We start from the raw sequence: 22,500 nt of genomic DNA on the forward strand, positions 1-22,500 counted from the left end.
GTAAGAAAATGAAAGAAATGGTCGATGGCGTCTTGCATTTTGTGAAATAAAGACTCTTTGAAAATAGAAACAGTACATAGAATGCTTACACAAACACAAAGTATAGACGGTAGTAAGATTTTATTCAGGGTAACATTTGTCCCGCCCATGATCTGTTTTTCTACCAACCTATGGTAGAGGTTTAAAGGTCACTCATGAATGGCAGGGGCAAGGGACAATGCCCTAGAGACTGACCACTTATACATATTAACAACGTTCAAAATGCCAGGTCCAGGGAGGATCAGTCAATGGCTGCTGATGACTCGGCATGTAGGCTTATAGGCTCCCTTACACCACCTCCATCCTTAGCTCATATGGATAGTGAGGATGCAGACTATAAAAAAAAAAAAAAACTACTTTCCTTGAATGGGTCTCAAACCTTAATCCAACGGATTTTCAGGTAGAAACGATTCCATTAGGGTGTAAGAATGCTACCACCGTACATCTTGCATGTTGTAGAAAGCGACTAAAAGGACAACTGGTGCCTTGTAGTCTTGCTTCTTAGCAAAAGGCTAAAGGGCCAACTGCCAATAACTGGAAATTTCTGCCTTGCAGTTGGACTACTTAGTCAAAGGTTAGGTCCACCACCAACAACTTTGGCGGATGACTTCAAAGGACATGAGATCGTAAAAACCTCTGCCATCCTGTTCGTAATACTAGACATGCAGTTAAGTCGAATAGTCAGGCATTCTCTATCATGAAGTTCAACACTACAAAGTAATCTAGAAGTTTTATTCCAGCTGTGACCAAGTTGTGGAATGATCTTCGTAATCGGGTAGTTGAATCAATAGAACTTCAAAAGTTCAAACGTGCAGCAAATATTCTTATGTTGAACACGCTGAAATATAGTTTTTATATGAAATATTTGTTTTGATGTTGCTACTGTTTTTTTAAAATATTGAATTTTAATTGTTCATTATTTTTCATATCGTTTATTTCTTCCTTTTGGAGCCCTTGGGCTTATAGCATCTTGCTTTTCCAATTAGGGTTGTAGCTTAGCTACTACTACTGATAATAAAATCATCAACCACGCCTGATGCTCTTAGAAATAGAGGGCATATATCAGTCAATCAACCCTTTATGTAGTGATAACGATGAGGAAGTAGATGTCTTCTTCTATTAGTTCAGCAAAAAGCTTGAATAGAAATGGAATTCTGGAAAGTTTAACACCATCCCTTTTACACTGTCTGATTTTGTTGGTTTAAGAAGCTAACTTTCTCTTCTTATCCTTTAAGCTTCTTGGTATTCATTGGGATCCATTATTGCTAGTGACAAGCCCTTCCAAAAGGCTAAATTTTGCGAGATAGCAGAAAAAATAGGGGTTACATTTTTCTAAAATTCCATTCTAGACTGAGATGCACGCAGGATCAGAAAAGTCTATAAAATTTATCAAACTCAAATGTGAGGAGCTGGTTAACCCAGAAGTTATAAAATTCAATTATTTTCTTCCTATAAATCTGGAGTTTTATACACCAGGAAGTTCATGAAAGCCAGTAATCTAGACATAAATCTAAAGTTTAAGAATTATACAAAAGCCAGGAACATAAGTCCTCACCTATGAAAATTTTAGAAATCTTATGAAACTCCGGCCCTTCATAGGTAAATAAGTAAATGAGAGTTCATTCATGCATTAGGGTAGCCGTGAAAATTGAGGAAATTTGTAAGTCAAGAAGTCAGTAAATGTTAAGAAGTTTATAGAAGACAGAATTTTAATGAATGTCACAAAATATGTAAGTCAGACAGCTTGCAACGTTCTTATGCTAATAGAATTAAGAAAGTTTATGGTTACAACGTCCATTAAGAATAAATTCCACGGTCTGGCAGTGCTGGGAGAGAACCAGTTACTGAAATCTTAGGTGAATCTAAAATCTAAAACTACATTATTTTTCCGTGTGTAACGCAGAAAGGATACGAGTAACGAAATTCAGTTTAATAAGAAGAATTTCCTCATAAAAAAAGAAGAGCAGTTTAATGTACAGTTGGAAACAGGAGTCCCTAGCACACCTCGCTCCGAAGTAGTGCACCTTGTTATACCCTTACCTCGTGGAGTGTTACCAGATATCATAGAGAGAGATAGTAGAGATGATGGAAGGGGCTAAATATTGTTATTAATGTTTTTCAAATATTCTATTTTAATTGTTCATTACTTTTTATATCGTTTATTTATGTCCTTATTTTCTTTCCTCACTGGGCTATTTTTTCCTGTTGGAGAGCTTTGGGCTTATAACATCTTGCTTTTTCAACTAGGGTTGTAGCTAAACTAGTAATAATAAGAATAATAAAAAGGAACTCGCAACTCAGTATGGGTGTATCTGGCTGCACTTTTTAAGCTCTCTTCACAAGAGCAGATTTATGTTGCATGGTTTAGAAATCAATTAAGAATAATGAGGCCCTTCACACACTTCCCGTTTGGAAGAATTTCCTAGCTGGTGACCCGCGTGGTTCCAGTATAGCGGCTTATCTAAAACTAGCCGCGGCACTGGTAATCCGAGTGGTTCCAGTACAGCGGTTTATTTAAACCTAGTCGCGGCACTGGTAACTCTAGTGTTTCCAGTATACTGTAGCGGCTTATTTAAACCTGGCCGCAGCACTGATAACCCCATGGTTCCAGTACAGCAGGTTATTTAAACCTAGTCGTGGCACTGGCAACTCGAGTGGTTCTAGTATAGTAGCTTACTTAAACCTAGCCACGGCACTAGTAACCTGAGTGGTTCCAGTATAGTGGCTCATTAAGACCTAGCCACAGCACTGGTAACCCGAGTGGTTCAAGTACAGCAGCTTATTAAAACATAGCCAAGGCCCTGGTAACCCCCGTGGTTCCAGTATAACAGCTTATTAAAACCTAGCCGGCGCTCTGGTATCCCACGTGATTCCATGATAGCGGCTCATTAAAACCTAGCCACAGCACTAGTAGCCCGTGTGGTTCCAGTACAGCGGCTCATTAAAACCTATACATGGCACTAGTAACCCACGTGGTTCCGGTATAGCGGCTCATTAAAACCTACCCCAGCAATAGTACCCCGCGTGGTTCCGGTATAGCGGCTTATGAAAACCTAGCCACGGGACTGGTAACCTGCGTAGCTCTAGTATACCAGCTCATTAAAACCTAGCCACAGCACTGATAACCTGCGTGGTTCCAGAATAGCGGCTTGTAACATGTGGTTCCAGTATAGCGGCTCATTAAAACCAAGAGGCCGCTCGGGGAAAATCCTCGTGTGAAGACATGTCCCCTAACGAGCGAAAATATTTCCCTTCGGAAAAAAATCAGCTTATGTGAAGCGAACCTTGAGAGTCAAGTGTACCAGCAGTTCCTGTGTCCCACTGTATTTAGTATCAATACAAAGTGACTATCATAGGTCTTAAATGTTGGCATACTTTATGGATAATGAGAACCACAATTAAGGCAACCAAGTACTTACATTAAACATAAACGTGAGGTTATAAACTGGAGGGTTCGCTCTTGTGACACACGTCAAGGTGGCCGAACTTCCCTCTCGAAGCCCTGATGATGGCAACCCCGAATCCAGGCTGCTGCTGCTACCAGCGTCGATGCTGATGGTGGCTTTGGGCACGTCTGCAAAAAAAATAAAATATGTTTATTAAATAAAAGGATCGAGCAATAGAAACATAGACAAAATTATAGTAAATGGTATATGGTTATCAATGCAGTTTGTAGCTTTAGAGGAAATGTACAACTGTGAGGCAATGATTAGAGAAATGAAAAAAAATAGTAAATTAATGTACAGATAACTATAACTATAACGATATCTATATCTTTTTTACTTCTAGTCTCCGGAACTTTTTATGCTTTTGATTTTCCTAATTCTGTTTTAACCTTTCTTCCTCCGTGAGTCTAAAGGTTTCTCACTTCATTTGGTGTCATAAAAACTCTCAATTTTTACATTTCATACCTGTTTTGGGCCTTGGCTATTTAAGGACACCGGTATTTCTGAATTCTTGAAAATATCACTTATATAAACGAAGCAATCTGAATTGAATTACATAAATTAATTAAATTGTTAAATAATCTTTTATTCATAAATGATTGTTAATATTTCTTTCAGGCTTATGACCACTTGGGAACATAAATCAAAATAAGCAAAACTAAATTGAATGAGAGAAAGAAAACAATATTGTAAATAGGAGAATATTGTTTTTAGGTTAAAGGAGATTTGAAAGAAACTAAGTTTTACTTCGATGATGATCTGCACAGAGGAAATATTTATATTTGTATATTTTAATTGCTAATACTCACACACACACACGCATATGTATATATATATATATATATATATATATATATATATATATATATATATATATATATATATATATATATATATGTATGTATATATATATATAAATTACAACAGTGAAAGAGGAAGAGAAGATAATCATAGGAGTAGACATGAATGGTAGAGTGGGGAAGAGAAGATTTGGGTATTAGGAGGTACATGGAGGAAATGGGTTCGGAATTAGAAATTAAGATAGGGAGCATACATTAGAGATGACTCAGAGTGTTGAATTAGCATGTATGTATACATGGTTTCAGAGGTCTGATAAGCACCTGATAACCTATGAAAATGAATGGAAAGCCAAATAAGTTACATCTTGGTTAGAAGAGGTGACAAAAATAATGTGCTGAACTGTAAAGGGATTTTGGGTGAAGCATGCGTTAAATACCATAGACTCGTATAGAAAGATTTTAAAATGAGAGGTAGAAAACCCAAGAAGAATTCTAGAATGAATGTTTCGGACCTCAAAGGTGAAAAGAGAGAGCAATTTAGGAGGATTGTGTGAGATACGCGACTGGAAAGGTTGAACTTAAGAGATTTGGAGAGGGTAACGGATGAAAATACCTGGGTGGGTATGAGAGAAATATGTGCAGAGGAAACGGAGGAATTAATTGGAAGAACCAGGGGACATGGTGTGTCGAATGGAGAAAAATGGTGGTAGGACAGAGGTGTGCAAGAGTCAGTTAAAAAAAATAAAGGCATTTAAGGTTGGGAAAGTAAGGCATTCACAATGTGCAGAGGAACTGTATAGAGAAGAGGAAAAAGATTCTTGGAGAAAGTAGGTATAGCTGTTGGAAGAGCAATGGAGCAATAGAATGAAAGGCTAGGAATAAGGGAAGAGAAAATGATATCTATACGATTTATAACTTGAGGAATAGGCAAAGATATGATTTGGGGCAACTGGAAGTCATTAGGGATAGAGATGAAGATATATTGCATTACGATAGAGACATTAAGAGGTGATGGAAAGAATATTTTTAACAACTATTGAATACTGAAAATGTGAAAGAAGAGCTGGGAGATGCACAGAGGGTAGAGGGACCAGTTGTGTAGATACGGAATACAGAAGTGAATGCCCGCTTCACTGACAAATAATAAAGCACCAGGTCCATCAGAGTTTCTAATTGCAATGATCAAAATACTAGCTACAGAGGGGGAAATGGAAGCTGAACTTATCAAGACCAATATGGGATGAGTAGATAATTTCTAAAGACAGAGGAGAGTCTAATGCTTTCTATATCTATGCAGAAAGGGGTTATCATGGAATGTAGCAACTACAAGGAGTTAAACTAACAGAGCAGGGTTTGAAAGATTTTGAGAGGACACTAGAAGAGAGATCGAGAGACATTGGTTGATCAATAGACTGATTTGATGTTTTTTGGCATCCTGACATCTAAGGTCATTAACACCGATATCATTTTTTGTAAATAAAGTGTAAAAGAATATTCAATTTAAACCATAACAGCAAAGATGTCATTTTGAAAGTTAAATAGCTTTCAGAAGACCTGCTTCTGAAATAAAGCTAAAAAATAACACTAGCATGGTAGGACACATGTCGAAGAATCTTGGCAAGGATGAACCTGTCATCCTCACCTCGAGCCTCAAACAGATATTTATTGCTCTTGTTACTGTAAGTGGGGCATTCGGTCAACAAATGCCTCACTGTCAAGGATACCAAACAGTCATCACAATATGGCTGGTATTTTTGCTAAGATTGGGAAACAGCAGTATCACTTTATGGAGGAGAGAGACTGTGGATGCCATCTTTATAGTAAGGCAGCTAAAGCAAAAGAAGCCAGAGGAAAACCAGAAGCTCTCCTGTACTATAGGGGATCTAGAGAAACCTTATAATAGAATACCAAGAGAAGTGATGTTCTGGTGCTCACGGAAAAGGAAAGTGGAGTCAGAGAAGTTGATTATATTGGTAGAGATGATGTACAAAAGAACAGATAAAAGTGAAAATAGCTGTTAGGGAAACAGAAACCTTCGAGGTCAGCATTAAGCATGTTTTTATGTGGTGGTCAAGGATGTGTTAAGTGAAGAGATCAGGAACAATGAGCCGTGGGAGTTTCTATTTGCAGATGATTTGGTGATTACAATTGAAAATGAGGAAGACTTGCACAGAAGCGTTTTAGAGAGGCGAAAGACTTTGGAGGGTGTTTGGCTTGAAGGTAAGAATGGATAAGACTGAAGGTATGGTGAACAATAAGAAAGGTAGAAACAGGATAGCCATACATGGAAGTAGAAGCTCTGTTATAGAACTGGTGGAATCATTTAAATAATGGGACCTACTCTAAGTCCAAAGCAAGGATGTGAGGCTGAAGTTGAGGATAGGATAAAAATAGAGCCTTCCTAACCCAATTCCCCACCATCTTACCCTCCCTTGGTCCTATACATCCATAACATACCCTAAACCCCTTTAGAGTCACGACTTCCGTCCCTTTGTAGCTTCTCAACAATTTTCAGGTTAGACAAGTCTTTCTCATAAGCATGCAGTTCTTAGCCAAACCTTAACATCATGGGCCCTCCCATTACCCTTTAGTCTTCTCAAATTTTACCACCATTCTCCTGGTCCCTGCCCATTTACCTCGTGTGTAATGAGTGGTACATTGTGAGCAACACCCTTCTCAACTTTTTACAGACTAACCAGCATCGCAAAACTTGACATCCATTGAGATGGCATAGCTAAAAAAAAAGACCAAACAAGCAAATGATCCCAGGCACCCAGTCTACAACCATCGTGATACAAGAAGACATTTGAAAGCACGGAAGAGCTTCATGACCATGAAAGGACTAGATACCTGAGCCCTAACAAAATACAGACTACTAAATGCAGAGTGAGTGACAGTCAGACCACTAATAATGCCCTCCCTAACCCTAGTGAAGACCTGCCCTGCGTTCTCTCCCTTACCAGGAGGAAACGGATCACCCTGAACAGGATAGGAGCTAACCTTCAGGTATGGGGTTACACAAATTAGGCTGCATGCCCCTACAGTAAGCCAATCCAACCAATGAATCTCATATTATGTAGCTTACCATTAGAGCCTACTTGTTCGAACACAGAACTATGAACAGCAACCGATACAGCACTCCAATGGGTAGAAAAATGGCTGGATAAGATTATGATGATATTAGTAAACAACCCATTTCTACCTTCCTGTGTCCTACCTTCCCACCTTTCTCCTGGTCAAATACTCTTTTACTACAGCTTTTCCACTTCTGAATGAGCCTTTCTTAACTTATGTCTCTCCTCCAAATCCAAGTTCCTCTCTAATCACCTGAGGTCTCCTGCTCCTAACCGACCACCCCCTCAATAGATCTCTATCCACTTCTACTACACTATACTTTAAATCCTACGACAGGTCTCGTACAGAAAAACGAAAACCCTTTCTATTATACCCAACCCCTTTTTCACCACATGTCTCCATCCCAAATATCTTCCTTTACCACAGATCGCTATCCCTAACCCCCTACTTCACCACACGTCTCCCTCCCCAACAGACTCCTTTACCACAGATCTCTATCCCCAGCCCCTATTTTAACAAAGGTCTCAATCCTGAACCCCATACTTTACCACAGGTCTCTATCCACAAACCCCTACTTTACCACAGGTCTCTATCCCCAATCACCTACTTTACCTCAGGTCTCTATTCTCAAACCACCACAATACCACAGGTCTCTATCCCCAAACCCCTACAATACCACAGGTCTCTATCCCCAACCCCTTCTCTACCATAGGTATTTATCCACAGCCCCTTCTTCAACACAGGTCTAAATCCCCAGCCTCCTCTAACACAGGTCTCCATCCAAAACCTCGTCCTTTGTCACAGGTCTCTATCTCCAAACACTTCTTTGCCACAGGTCTTTTAACTAACCACTCTTTTGTCACAGGTGTCTATCCCCAGTCCATCCATTGACATGATCTCTATCCCCAACCAATTATTTGCCACGGGGGTCTATCATCGAACCCTTCCTTTGCCAAAGTCTCTATCCCCAAACAATCCTTTACCACAAGTCTCCATCCCCAACCCCCTCAATTACCATAGGCCTCTATCCATAACCCACACCTTTACCACATTTATGCATCCCCAGCCCACTTCTTTACCACAGGTCTCTAACCCCAACCCCTTCCTTTACATAGGTCTCCATCCCCCGCCCCCTCCTTTACCACAGGTCTCCATCCCCAACCCCCTACTGTACCATAGGTCACTGTCCACAGCCCCTTACTTTAAAATAGGTCTCCATCGCCTAAACCTTCCTTTACCACAGGTCTCTATCCCCAACCCCTTCCTTTACCAGAGGTCTCCAACCTCAACTAATTCCTTTACCACAGGTCTCGATCCGCTATCCCCAAACCCTTCCTTTACCACAGGTCTCTATCCCCAACCCCTTCCTTTGACACAGGTCTCTATCCCCAAACCCTTCCTTTACCACAGGTTTCTCTCCCAAACTCCCTCCTTCACCACAGGTCTCTATTTTCAATCTCCAACCATACCATATGTCTCCATCCAGAGCCCCCTACTTTACCATAAGTGTTCATCTCTAACCCCTTCCTTTACCAAATCTCACTATCCCCAACTCCATCCTTTAGCACAGGTCTCTATCCACATTCCCCTCCTTTCCAACCGGTCTCAATTGCTAACCCATTCCATCATCACAGGTCTCCATCCCCAACCTCCACTTGAATCATAGTTCTCCTTCTCCAACGACCTTTACCACAGGTTTCCATCCCCATCCCCTTCCTTTACTAAAGGTCTCTATCCCAACCCCACAGTCCCCTACTTTACCACAGGTATCAATCTCCAACCACTTCCTTTACCAAAGCTCTGTATTCCCAACCCCCTACTTTACAATAGGTCTCCATCCACAGCACCCTACTTTACCACAGGTGTCCATCTCCAATCTCCTCTGGCATTATAGGTCTCCTTCTCCAACTCCAACCTATTACAACAGGTTTCAATCGCCAACCCCTTCCTTTACAACAGGTCTCCATCAACAACCCCCTCCTTTACCACAGGCCTCCATCCCCAACTCCATCCTTTACCATTGATCTCTATCCCAACCCACTCCTTTACCGCAGCCTCCATCCCAACCCCCTCCTTTACCACATATCTCCATCCCCAACCTCCACTTGCATCATAGGTCTCCTTCTCCAACTCCATCATTTACCACAGGTCTCAATCCCCAACCCATTTCCTTTACAACAGGTCTCCATCACCAACCCCCTCCTTTACCACAGGCATCCATCACCCAACCCCCTCCTTTACCACAGATCTATATCCCAACCCTCTCCTTAACCACAGGTCTCCATCCCAACCCCCTCTGTAACTACATGTCTCCATTCCAAACCCTATTCTTTACCCGAGGTCTCCATCCCCAACCTCCTCTTGCACAATAGGCCTTCTTATCCAACTCCAATCTTTACAACAGGGGTCCATCCCCCAACCCCCTCCTTTACCACAGGTCTCTATCCCAACACCCTCCTTTACCACAGGTATCCATCCGAACCCCCTCCTTTACCACAGGTCTCCATCCCAACCCCCTGCTTTACCACAGGTATCCATCCCAACCCCCTGCTTTACCACAGGTATCCATCCCCGTCCCCATCCTTTAACACAGGTCTCCATTCCCAACCTCCTCTTGCACCATAGGTCCCTTCTCCGACTCCATCATTTACCACAGGTCTCAATCCCCAACCTCCTCCTTTACAACAGGTCTCCATCCTCAACCCCTTCCTTTACAACAGGTCTCCATCCCCACCTCCTCCTTCACCAGAGTTCTCCTTCCCCAACCTCCCCCTCAACCACAGGTATCCATCCCCAACCTCCTCCTGCACCATAGTTCTCCTTCTCCAACTCCATCCTTTACCACAGGTCTCAATCCCCAATCCATTCCTTTACAACATACCTCCATCCCCAACCTCCTCCTTCACCACAGGTCTCCATCACCAACCTCCTCCTACACCACAGGTCTCCATCCCCAACCTTCTCTTGCACCATAGGTCTCCATCACAAACCTCCTCCTAGACTACAGGTCTCCATCCCCAACCTCCTCTTGCACAATAGGTCTCCTTCTCCAACTCCATCCTTTACCAAAGGTCTCAATCCCTGACCCCTTCCTCTACAACAGGTCTCCATCCCTAAGCTCCTCCTTCCTCACAGGTCTCCATCCCCAACCTCCTCTTGCACCATAGGTCTCCTTCTCCAACTCCATCCTTTACTACAGGTCTCCATCCCCAACTACCTCCTTTACAACAGGTCTCCATCCTCAACCACTTCCTTCACCACATGTCTCCATCACCAACCTCCTCTTGCACGATAGGTCTCTTTTTCCAACTCCATCCTTTACCACAGGTCTCAATCCCCAACCCCTTCCTTTACAACAGTTCTCCATCCCCGACCCCTTCCTTTACAACAGGTCTCCATCCCCAACCTCCTCCTTCACCAGATTTCTCCTTCCCCAACCTCCTCTTGCACCACAGGTCTCCATCCCCAACCTCCTCTCGCACCATAGGTGTCCTTCTCCAACTCCTTCCTTTACCACAGGTCTCAATCCCCAACCCCTTCCTTTACCACAGATCTCAATCCCCAACTCCTTCCTTTACAGCAGGTCTCCATCCCCAACCTCCCCCTTCACCTCAGGCCTCCATCCCCAACCTCCTCTTGCACCATAGGTCTCCTTCTCCAACTTCATCCTTTACAACAGGTCTCCATCCCCAACCCCCTCCTTTACAGCAGGTCTCCATCCTAACCTCCTCCTTCACCACAGGTCTCCATCACCAACCTCCTCTTGCACCATAGGTCTTCTTCTCCAACTCCATCCTTTACAACAGGTTCCCATCCCCAACCTCCTCCTTCACCACAGGTCTCCATCACCAACCTCCTCTTGCACCATTGGTGTCCTTCCCCAACCCCTTCCTTCACAACAGGTCTCCATCCCCACCTTCCTCCTTCACCACAGGTCTCCATCACCAACCTCCTCTTGCACCATTGGTGTCCTTCTCCAACCCCATCCCTTACAACAGGTCTCCATCATAAACCCATTTCTTTACAACAGGTCTCCATCCCCAACCTCCTTCTTCACCACAGGTCTCCATCACCAACCTATTCTTGCACCATAGGTCTCCCTCTCCAATCCCCTTCGTTTACCACAGGTCTCCATCCCCAACTCCTTCCTTCATCACAGGTCTCCATCCCCAAATCCCCCCTTTACCCCAGGTCCCCCCCACTCTTAAAACCAACCCTCTTGATGTCCTAGGCTTCCTCAGGTCCACAAAATAGAAAAAAGAGAGAAATAAAAGGGATGATCAATACACCATTGCAAAAACAATCCATTCCCATGACACCTTCGCCAGGCTCTTTCCAATATAGTCTGCAAAATGCTTTGTTGCATATCGTCATTTCTCCCGCAGCTTTCGGGATGCTGTTTCATTGATCATGCCACAGGACTGTGTGTGTGTGTGTGTGTGTGTGTGTGTGTGTGTGTGTGTGTGTGTGTATGCATGCAATCGAGTTTGGAGGTATCCATGAAGGCATTGCTGATGATTTTGTTTCACGAAATGCGAATTTTGCCAAATTTGATTTTAAATATTCGCTGTAAACTATCTGTTTATATCATTAATATTCACTCACGATTTTTAGGAAAATATTACCAAAATTTTTCAAAACTGAAGGATTTTGAGAATTTTCTTAATGTTTATCAATATCCAATAAAACAGATTTTCGTTTTAGGTATTTTATTCAGATTTTGTTAATGATTTTGCAAAAATGAAATTAAAAGTTCTTATTCATATTTGCTCATTCATGAAGCCATGCAATTTGGACATTTCATGAATGCTTAAACACGTTATTTCATAAATTTTGTTATATAAAAAAATGCATCAAACTAACTTTTCGTGTAATTCAGGAAAATTCTCAACTCATTTTGCCATTGTATAAAATAGCTGGCAAACTCAATATAATTAATTCACCTTATCTGCTAATTTAATATTTTCAGTTTTCTTGTCTTTCACATATTCTGTACTTTATAATCCCTTTGATTCCGTTTCCTCATTGTCCTCTTCTTCTTTAAATTCTGATTCACCTTCTTTAACACATTCTAATAGTGTCTTCCACTCCTTCCATTTATCCACGCAAATTTCAACTCCTTTCCAAACTTCCTTCCTCTTCTTCCCCTTCTTCAGAAGATCCCTGGAATCCATTAAGGAAGTCCAAAGTGGAACCCACCCTCCTGAGACAGGAAGATGGACAGGGAGAACAGACGACCACTGTCACTGTGGACGGCACCTTCATAAGGGTGACAGACACTAATAAGGTGCCAAAGGAGAGGTTCCAGGAAGTCCTGAGAGGAAATAGCCATTTAAGGGCTTCAGGTTTACAATTGGGACTGGCAAAGAACCATTGAATAATTAAACTCCAGAAACGTGTTACTGAAATATACCCTTGTGTAGTATTCATTATATTCATTCATTAATGTGATAGGTTAGGAAGGCTTATGTAGATGATTCCAAAAAAAAAAAATGACTATAATCTGTGGCTTTAGCAACAAAGTCATTAACCAAAACTAAATTTACCTCTAACTTTGGTTTTTTGATGAGTCTGGCCAGATAGGGTTAAGGGAGTTCTATCATAAGTAGGAGACTTGTATCTGTAACTAATTCCAAATAATAGAGGTATCAACTCACCCTCCGATCCACAACAAACCAATGATAGCAACTAAAAGGAGGAGCATAATAAAAGATTTAGGTAATATCAGTTTCTGTGGTGTAGGATAAGGGTTAAAAGGGCATCATCTATGTATTTACTTTCAAAACTAAAACTGGAATGACCAAGCGGGTTCTTCAGAAAATTGTACCATTACCAAATTACCTCCTAATGTAGTACACTAATAGGATTAAAGAAAGCTACTGGATATTTACAAGGATCTGGGCAATGGAGTTTCCAAGGAAAAGAGAACTTTATCTGTGACTAGTTACGAAAGTAAAATGTTGGAATAGCCCAAGATGTTCATCTGGGCTACTTTATATTATGCACTAACATGGAACAAAGAAAATATTATCATGCTCTAACATGAAACAAAATAAAATGTTATTTTTATGCATTAATATGGAAAAATTGTATGCATTAATATGGAACAACATAAAAAGAAAATATTATTTTTATGCTCTAACATGAAACAAAATAAAAATTATTTCTTTGCACTACAATGGAACAAAATAAAAGAAAATTGTATTTTTATGCCTTAATATGAAAAAAAATGGAAAGAAAATTATATCTTAATGTCCTGAGATGGAACAAAATGAAAAGAAAGTTGTTTTTATGCTCTAAAATGGAACAAAATAAAATTAAAATGAATAAAATTTTATTTTTATGTACTAATATGGAACAAAATGAAAATAAAATGTTTATTTTAATGCGCTAAAATGGAACAAAATAATAAGAAAATTTTATTTTTATGTACTCATATGTAACAAAATAAAAATAAAATATCTTTATTCACTAACATAAAACAAAATATTAAATAATCTTAATTTTATATAGACGAATAGCTATTGTGATTCGCCGGGCAAGAAGCCGAGAAGGGATATGTAAGTGGTTAATTCACAACGACAACTCTGGAATCGGACAGTTTGCAACAATAAGGTGCAGAAAGGCCTTCTGGGAATCTGTATGGAAATGGGTTCTTGGTCGGGTGGGGGTGGGGGGTGGGGGGTGGGGGGTGGGGGGGGTGTAGGACGAGGAGGGTCTTGTCTCTGAAGATAACTCAAACCCTAAAGACTTGGAATAACAAACGAGTGTCATCAGGAACATGGACGACACCTAGATTATACCCCTAAAGGGCCAATCAATAATCATCTTTGTTTGATTCCGAACACATTCACGCCTTCTGACTGGACGTGCCGATTATTGACATACTCGAGAAGGCGATGCTAGAGTGTAATCTTGGAGGTCCAGGTGATGTGTTCTGAATGTATTATGTATACTGGGTGGACTCAGCAGGCGTGTGTTTGGGCACGTCTTGCATTATGGCCAGGCAAGGGTCAGGACCAACCAAGAAGGGACTGTCAGATATGTGTCACACGGAATATTAGGACTATTTCAAAATGGGGCGGGGGGGAGTTGCCTTCCCGAGTGCTTTCCTCAAAATGTGTGTTTGGGCGAGTGAATGAAACAAAACGAACTTTCCCTCATATACATAATGACGTAAGTACAAGTGTATGAAGATGGATATATTATAGTACATAATTCTGTATAAAATAGATATATTATAAATATATAAGTCCTAACTCAATCATTTTTTTTCTTCTTATCTCCCCTATATAATAAAGACCAAGTGACAGTCTATAAATATATTAATATATATTTCCTTCCAGTCATCCTTGGTGGTAAGACATAACTATACAGTCTCTCATCGTCCCTCGGGTAGAGGGAGAGGGGCTAGTCATACCTTGGTGAGCGGGTTATAGTTAGTAAGCGGGAGGGGATGGAACGGTCGAATGTAAGTGCATATCTATTTAAATATTTAGCAGTCATTTTTGCAGGTCGCATACACTAGTATTCAATATTCTGCCAACAAGTTATCATTTCACGAAAATTTCATCCATTTTTTCCTTATCAGTTTTCAATCACTTTATTCCCAGGTAATTTCACATTTCATTTGTCCCTCCTGTTCGCACATTCATTCTCTTTTATTCTCGGCCATTGGACCTTTTTCCTAGGCGAGAATTCTTCAGAAAAAGTTTGATACTTTTTCTCGACTTTAAATAAATTAATGTTTGTTAAACGCGTTTAATTGTTAGTGTTTAGCCTTGGCGAATCAATACCTGATCTATTTCTTATAAATCCTTCTGATAAATTCTAACTCCTTAAATTTCCTCAAATCCAATCGACAAAAATATAAGTAATCACACAGAGCCATTTTTAAAGTAACTTATGGCCTATTGGAAATAATACTTACATTGTTAAAAAAAAAAAATAATTTTAATCGGATATTCTCCGTAAAAATATAATGATTTGGACCGTATTTCAGTAAAATACAGGCAGCCGTAATTTTTACCTTACTTTCTTATTATCTTTTACAGATTGGTAACCGTAATATATGACTCCTTTACGTCAACATATCTTTTTTTTCAAAAGGTAAATACAGGGCAATATTTATTCCAGGATTTTTACAGTTTTATTTTTTCACGGCATATTTCTAACGGTGCACGCAGACCACATCAATAGATACATTTTTTTTTTAATATATGTAAAATGGAGGTACAAAAATGGTAAATATCCTGGAATAAATGTTGCCAGGCATTTGCCGGTTTTAAAAACGGACATATTGACGTAAAGGATTGATATTACGGTCACCAACCGGTAGAAGATATGAAAGTAGAATAAAATTACGGTCGCATGTATTTCACTGAAATGCGGCTGAGAACAGTATATTTTTAAGGAGAATTTCCGATTAAAATTGCGGCTTTTAAACATAACTAGTTTGATTTTCATCCTGGGAAGTAGATTTATCTATTTTGGATGCATTTTTTGGGGGGAGGGGGGGGTTCTATAAATCTATAACCTTCCTCCAAACATCAGGATAAAGGTGTAACACTCTCGAAGTTATTATTATTATTATTATCATTATTATTATTATTATTATTATTATTTTTATCATTGCTTGCTAAGTTACAACCCTAGTTGGAAAACCAGGATGCTATAAGCCCAGTGGCCCAAAAAGGGAAAATAACCCAATGAAAAAAGGAACAAAGGAAAAAATAAGTCAAGGACAGCAACATTAAAATAAATATTTTTTATACAAACTATAAAAACTTTGAAGAAAAAAAAAAGAGGAATAAAACAGAATAGTGTTCCGAGTGTAACCTCAAGGCAGAGAACTCTACTCCAAGACAGTGGAAGACCATGGTACAAAGGCTGTGGCACTAACCGAGACTAGAGAACAATGGTTTGATTTTGGGTGTCCTTCTCCTATGCTTACCATAGCTAAAGAGTCTCTTCTACCCTTACCAAGAATAAAGTGGCCACTGAACAATTACAGTGCAGTAGTTAACCCCTTGGGTGAAAAAGAATTGTTTGGTAAACTCAGTGTTGTCAAGTGTATGAGGACAGAGGAGAATCTGTAAAGAATAGGCCAGACTATTCGGTGTATGTGTAAGTAAAGGGAAAGTGAACCGTAACCAAAGAGAAGGATCCAATGTAGTACTGTCTGGCCAGTCAAAGGACCTCATAACTTTCTAGCAGGTGGCTGGTGCTCTGGCCAACCTACTACCTATAAGCCCCACTTTTATTCTTCCCTTTTCATTGACCACTACATGGAAAAGTATTTAATGATTTTTACCTATCATTTTAACTACTTTCCCTTAATAGAGATTATGAGGATTGGTGATGGGAGATTTTCCTCTGGTTGCTCTCACAACAAAGCAACCTAGTATAGATGGCCCTGACTAGTACAGCTTTGCTAATCATAGCGATACACACACCCATTCACCAAGTTAAGGTATCCCCAACTTGCTTAATTGTCTTTAGAATTGGAGTGTCTTTAGAATTAGAGTTTAATGAACGATGGAAAAGAAAGCTAATCAGGCATTGGCTAGGTTAAATAAAATTTGGAAATTCAATGGCCTGAAATTACATATAAAAATCAGGCTATATATAAGTTTACTGAGAGCGGTGTTACTGTATGGACATGAGTCGTGGTATAACAATAAAAGTTTCTCCAATAGATTTAGGAAATTTGAGAAAAAATCCCTCAGAAGGATATTGGGAGGTGAATGGCAGGGCATGATTAGAAATGAAACTAAGAGAGATTACTCGAGTGCCATTAGTGGATGAGATCATGGTAAGGGGTAGATGGAGATGGGGTGGGGATGCTCTTCGCACTCCTCATGAGAGAATAGATCAATAAACTTTCAACAGCTGGGCTCAACAAGGCACTAGAAGAGTTGGAAGTCCCAGAACTACAAGGCTGAAGGATATGAAACGTGAAGTGGGAGATGATGGATGGAGAAGTATTGTTTTAAAAACTCAAGATAGAGACGACTGGCGAAGTCGGGCTGAGGCTCTTTGCGTCAGCTATGATGATGATGAAATTATCCTCATATATCACCTGGAAACCAGATATTTGCATGACAATATTATAGGTTCTCAATAATATATCACATTTTGCCTCAAGAAACGTTAAATTTTCAGACCATCGCAATCGCAAACATAAAATCACACTTTATATTTAAGCTCCAAAAAACTTTATACATTGAATGGGATTACTTAAAAAAATCAAAACGCATATTAATTTTTCACTGGACCATAAAAGAAGCATTATCATGTTTCCACATAATGTAGAACATTTTTAAATAGTTCATTATTCAAATACCTTTACCATACTCACAAAGACAAATGCAGTGCACCTTTCAACAAAATATTTTTTACCACAATCTTGCACACAAATATATAAATTCGAAAGCTCATGTTTGCATTCACCCTGACCGAAGTATCATTATTTTCACACAATATATAATCTCCAATTCTTTTTTTATCACAAAACAAGAACCCACACTTTGTAACACTCTTCAAAAGACATTAAAAGACTCCATTGATCTCCATTCCCTTTGACCATCATGAAAATCCAATGCGATCGCCAGACTCCTTCTACTGGAATATCAAATCCAACAATCGCGAAACTAGACGACACAAATTCCATAGTCGATGTTTGCATTGAATCTAGCTTCAACCGTATTTCCTCTTATCTCCGAACATATCCATGAACTTTATCCGTCAAAAGGACCTCTCTCCCATTCCACCCAGTTCAAAGAGACGCGTATGTATGCAGTACGCAATGCATTCGCACGCATTACGCAACACGTATGCAATGCATTAGCACGCATTACTCAACACGTACGCAGTGCAAGCGAAGTTCACCTTTGAAATGACACCCGGTCATTCTGCATGCAAATCCAATTCTGAAGGTAAACCAGGGTGGACCATTCACTCGAGCCTCCACTTAATCTTGCACGTCCGTCAGCCTTTGCCTAACTCGTCCTGGGTCAAAACAGATTGACCTTTTCAGTCCAAAACCACTGATAAGGCATCTCACAAACGCATTCTAGGAAGTGCTTCCTCTATCATTGAATTGTTTGATGGCTTTTGGTGTTTGTATTAATAACATATATACTATAGATTATATATATTATATATATTATGAATAATATTTATAATATATATAATATATATCTTATAGAAATATATCTTTTATATATATATATATATATATATATATATATATATATATATATATATATGTAAATATATACAGTATATATATATATATATATATATATATATATATATATATATATATATATATATATATATATATATATATATATATATATATGCATACATACATATACCAAAGGCACTTCCCCCAATTTTGGGGGGTAGCCGACATCAACAAGAAACAAAACAAAAAAGGGGACCTCTACTCTCTACGTTCCTCCAGCCTAACCAGGGACTCAGCCGAGTTCAGCTGGTACTGCTAGGGTGCCACAGCCCAACCTCCCACATTTCCACAACAGATGAAGCTTCATACTGCTGAGTCCCCTACTGCTGCTACCTCCGCGGTCATCTAAGGCACCGGAGGAAGCAGCAGGGCCTACCGGAACTGCATCACAATCGCTCGCCATTCATTCCTATTTCTAGCACGCTCTCTTGCCTCTCTCACATCTATCCTCCTATCACCCAGAGCTTTCTTCACACCATCCATCCACCCAAACCTTGGCCTTCCTCTTGTACTTCTCCCATCAACTCTTGCATTCATCACCTTCTTTAGCAGGCAGCCATTTTCCATTCTCTCAACATGGCCAAACCACCTCAACACATTCATATCCACTCTAGCCGCTAACTCATTTCTTACACCCGTTCTCACCCTCACCACTTAGTTCCTAACCCTATCTACTCGAGTTACACCAGCCATACTCCTCAAACACTTCATCTCAAACACATTCAATTTCTGTCTCTCCATCACTTTCATTCCCCACAACTCCGATCCATACATCACAGTTGGTACAATCACTTTCACATATAGAACTCTCTTTACATTCATGCCCAACCCTCTATTTTTTACTACTCCCTTAACTGCCACCAACACTTTGCAACCTTCATTGACTCTCTGACGTACATCTGCTTCCACTCCACCATTTGCTGCAACAACAGACCCCAAGTACTTAAACTGATCCACCTCCTCAAGTAACTCTCCATTCAACATGACATTCAACCTTGCACCACATTCCCTTCTCGTACATCTCATAACCTTACTCTTACCCACATTAACTCTCAACTTCCTTCTCTCACACACCCTTCCAAATTCTGTCACTAGTCGGTCAAGCTTCTCTTCTGTGTCTGCTACCAGTACAGTATCATCCGCAAACAACAACTGATTTACCTCCCATTCATGATCATTCTCGCCTACCAGTTTTAATCCTCGTCCAAGCACTCGAGCATTCACCTCTCTCACCACTCCATCAACATACAAGTTAAACAACCACGGCGACATCACACATCCCTGTCTCAGCCCCACTCTCACCGGAAACCAATCGCTCACTTCATTTCCTATTCTAACACATGCTTTACTACCTTTGCAGAAACTTTTCAGTGCTTGCAACAACCTTCCACCAACTCCATATAACCTCATCACATTCCACATTGCTTCCCTATCAACTCTATCATATGCTTTCTCCAGATCCATAAACGCAACATACACCTCCTTACCTTTTGCTAAACATTCCTCGAATATCTGCCTAACTGTAAAAATCTGATTCATACAACCCCTACCTCTTCTAAAACCACCCTGTACTTCCAAGATTGCATTCTGTTTTATCCTTGATCCTATTAATCAGTACTCTACCATACACTTTTCCAACTACACTCAACAAACTAATACCTCTTGAATTACAACACTCATGCACATCTCCCTTACCTTCATATAGTGGTACAATACATGCACAGACCCAATCTACTGGTACCATTGACAACACAAAACACACATTAAACAATCTCACCAACCATTCAAGTACAGTCACACCCCCTTCCTTCAACATCTCAGCTTTCACACCATCCATACCAGATGCTTTTCCTACTCTTGTTTCATCTAGTGCTCTCCTCACTTCCTCTATTGTAATCTCTCTCTCATTCTCATCTCCCATCACTGGCACCTCAACACCTGGAACAGCAATTATATCTGCCTCCCTATCATCCTCAACATTCAGCAAACTTTCAAAATATTTCGCCCACCTTTTCCTTGCCTCCTCTCCTTTTAACAACCTTCCATTTCCATCTTTCACTGTCTCTTCAATTCTTGCGCCGGCCTTCCTTACTCTCTTCACTTCTTTCCAAAACTTCTTCTTATTCTCTTCATATGACTGACCCAATCCCTGACCCCACCTCAGGTCAGCTGCCCTTTTTGCCTCACGTACCTTGCGCTTTACTTCCACCTTTTTCTCTCTATATTTTTCATACTTCTCTATACTATTACTCTGCAGCCATTCTTCGAAAGCCCTCTTTTTCTCTTCCACTTTTACCTTCACTCCTTCATTCCACCATTCACTGCCCTTCCTCATGCTGCCTCCAACAACCTTCTTGCCACATACATCACTTGCTATCCCAACAAAATTTTCTTTTGCTAACTTCCACTCCTCCTCTAAATTACCAGTTTCTCTTACTCTCACCTCGTCATATGCCATTTTCAACCTTTCCTGATATTTACTTTTTACCCCCGGTTTTATTAACTCTTCAACCCTCACTAGCTCCCTTTTACATCCACCTACTCTATTCCCCCACTCTTTTGCTACAACTAATTTTCCTTCCACCAAAAAATGATCAGACATACCGTTAGCCATACCCCTAAACACGTGCACGTCTTTCAATCTTCCAAACATTCTTTTAGTTATCAACACATAATCCATTAATGCCCTTTCTACTACTCTTCCATTTACCACCCTTACCCATGTATACTTATTTTTATCTTTCTTTTTAAAAAAGCTAGCACTTATTACCATCTCTTGTTCAACACACATATCTATAAGTCTCTCACCACTCTCATTTTCACCTGGTACGCCAGGTATATATATAAATATATATATATATATATATATATATATATATATATATATACATATACATATATATATATATATATATATATATATATATATATATATATATACATATTTATATATATACATATATATATGTATATATATATATATTATGTATATATATAAATATATATATATATATATATATATATATATATATATATATATATATATATATATATATATATATATACATATATATATATATATATATATATATATATATATACAGTACATATATACAGTATATATATATATATATATATATATATATATATATATATATATGTATATATATATATATATATATATATGTATATATATATATATATATATATATATATATATATATATATATATATACATATATATATATCTATATACATATATATATACATATATATATATGTATATATATTTATGTATATATATATATAATATGTGTTTGTGTGTGTATATATATATATATATATCTATATACATATATATATATACATATATATATATGTATATATATTTATGTATATATATATATATATATATATATATATATATAATATGTGTTTGTGTGTGTATATATATATATATATATATATATATATATATATATATATATATATATATATATATATATATATATATATATATATACAAAAATTTTAGTGATGAGTCACGTAATATCAAGGCTTGATTATTGCAATTCTCTGTACTTTTAAATTCCCAATAAACTACTAAGAAAGCTTCAAAATGTGCAAAACCGGGTGGCTAGACTGATGAAAGGCTTTAAACTAAGGGAGAGAATAACTCCTGCATTGATCGATCAACATTGGTTACCTGTTAAGGCTAGAATTAAATTTAAGATTTGCTTGTTGACTCACAAAGCACTTACAAGTGATAACCCTAAATATCTTCGTGATTGCTTGGTCCCCTACCTTCAAGCTACCAGCGTTGCTGTAAGAGTTAAACATGCCGATGACCCACATAGACTATTCGCAATTAGTGTGAATCATGCAATAG

At 39.0% G+C, this 22,500-nt stretch overlaps 1 protein-coding gene across 1 annotated transcript in view; it reads right to left on the minus strand.

The window, feature by feature from the left end:
• LOC137619047 (B-cell receptor CD22-like) overlaps positions 1 to 22,500 on the minus strand; it is a 123,877-nt gene that overhangs the window by 10,682 nt on the left and 90,695 nt on the right. Inside the window, exon 3 of the mRNA XM_068349244.1 lies at positions 3,459 to 3,613. Within this exon, the coding sequence (XP_068205345.1) occupies positions 3,459 to 3,613 (155 nt within the window). The remainder of the gene's footprint in view (positions 1 to 3,458; positions 3,614 to 22,500) is intronic.

The sequence above is a fragment of the Palaemon carinicauda genome, chromosome 25 (assembly GCF_036898095.1).
Source record: "Palaemon carinicauda isolate YSFRI2023 chromosome 25, ASM3689809v2, whole genome shotgun sequence".
Taxonomy (NCBI): domain Eukaryota; kingdom Metazoa; phylum Arthropoda; class Malacostraca; order Decapoda; family Palaemonidae; genus Palaemon; species Palaemon carinicauda.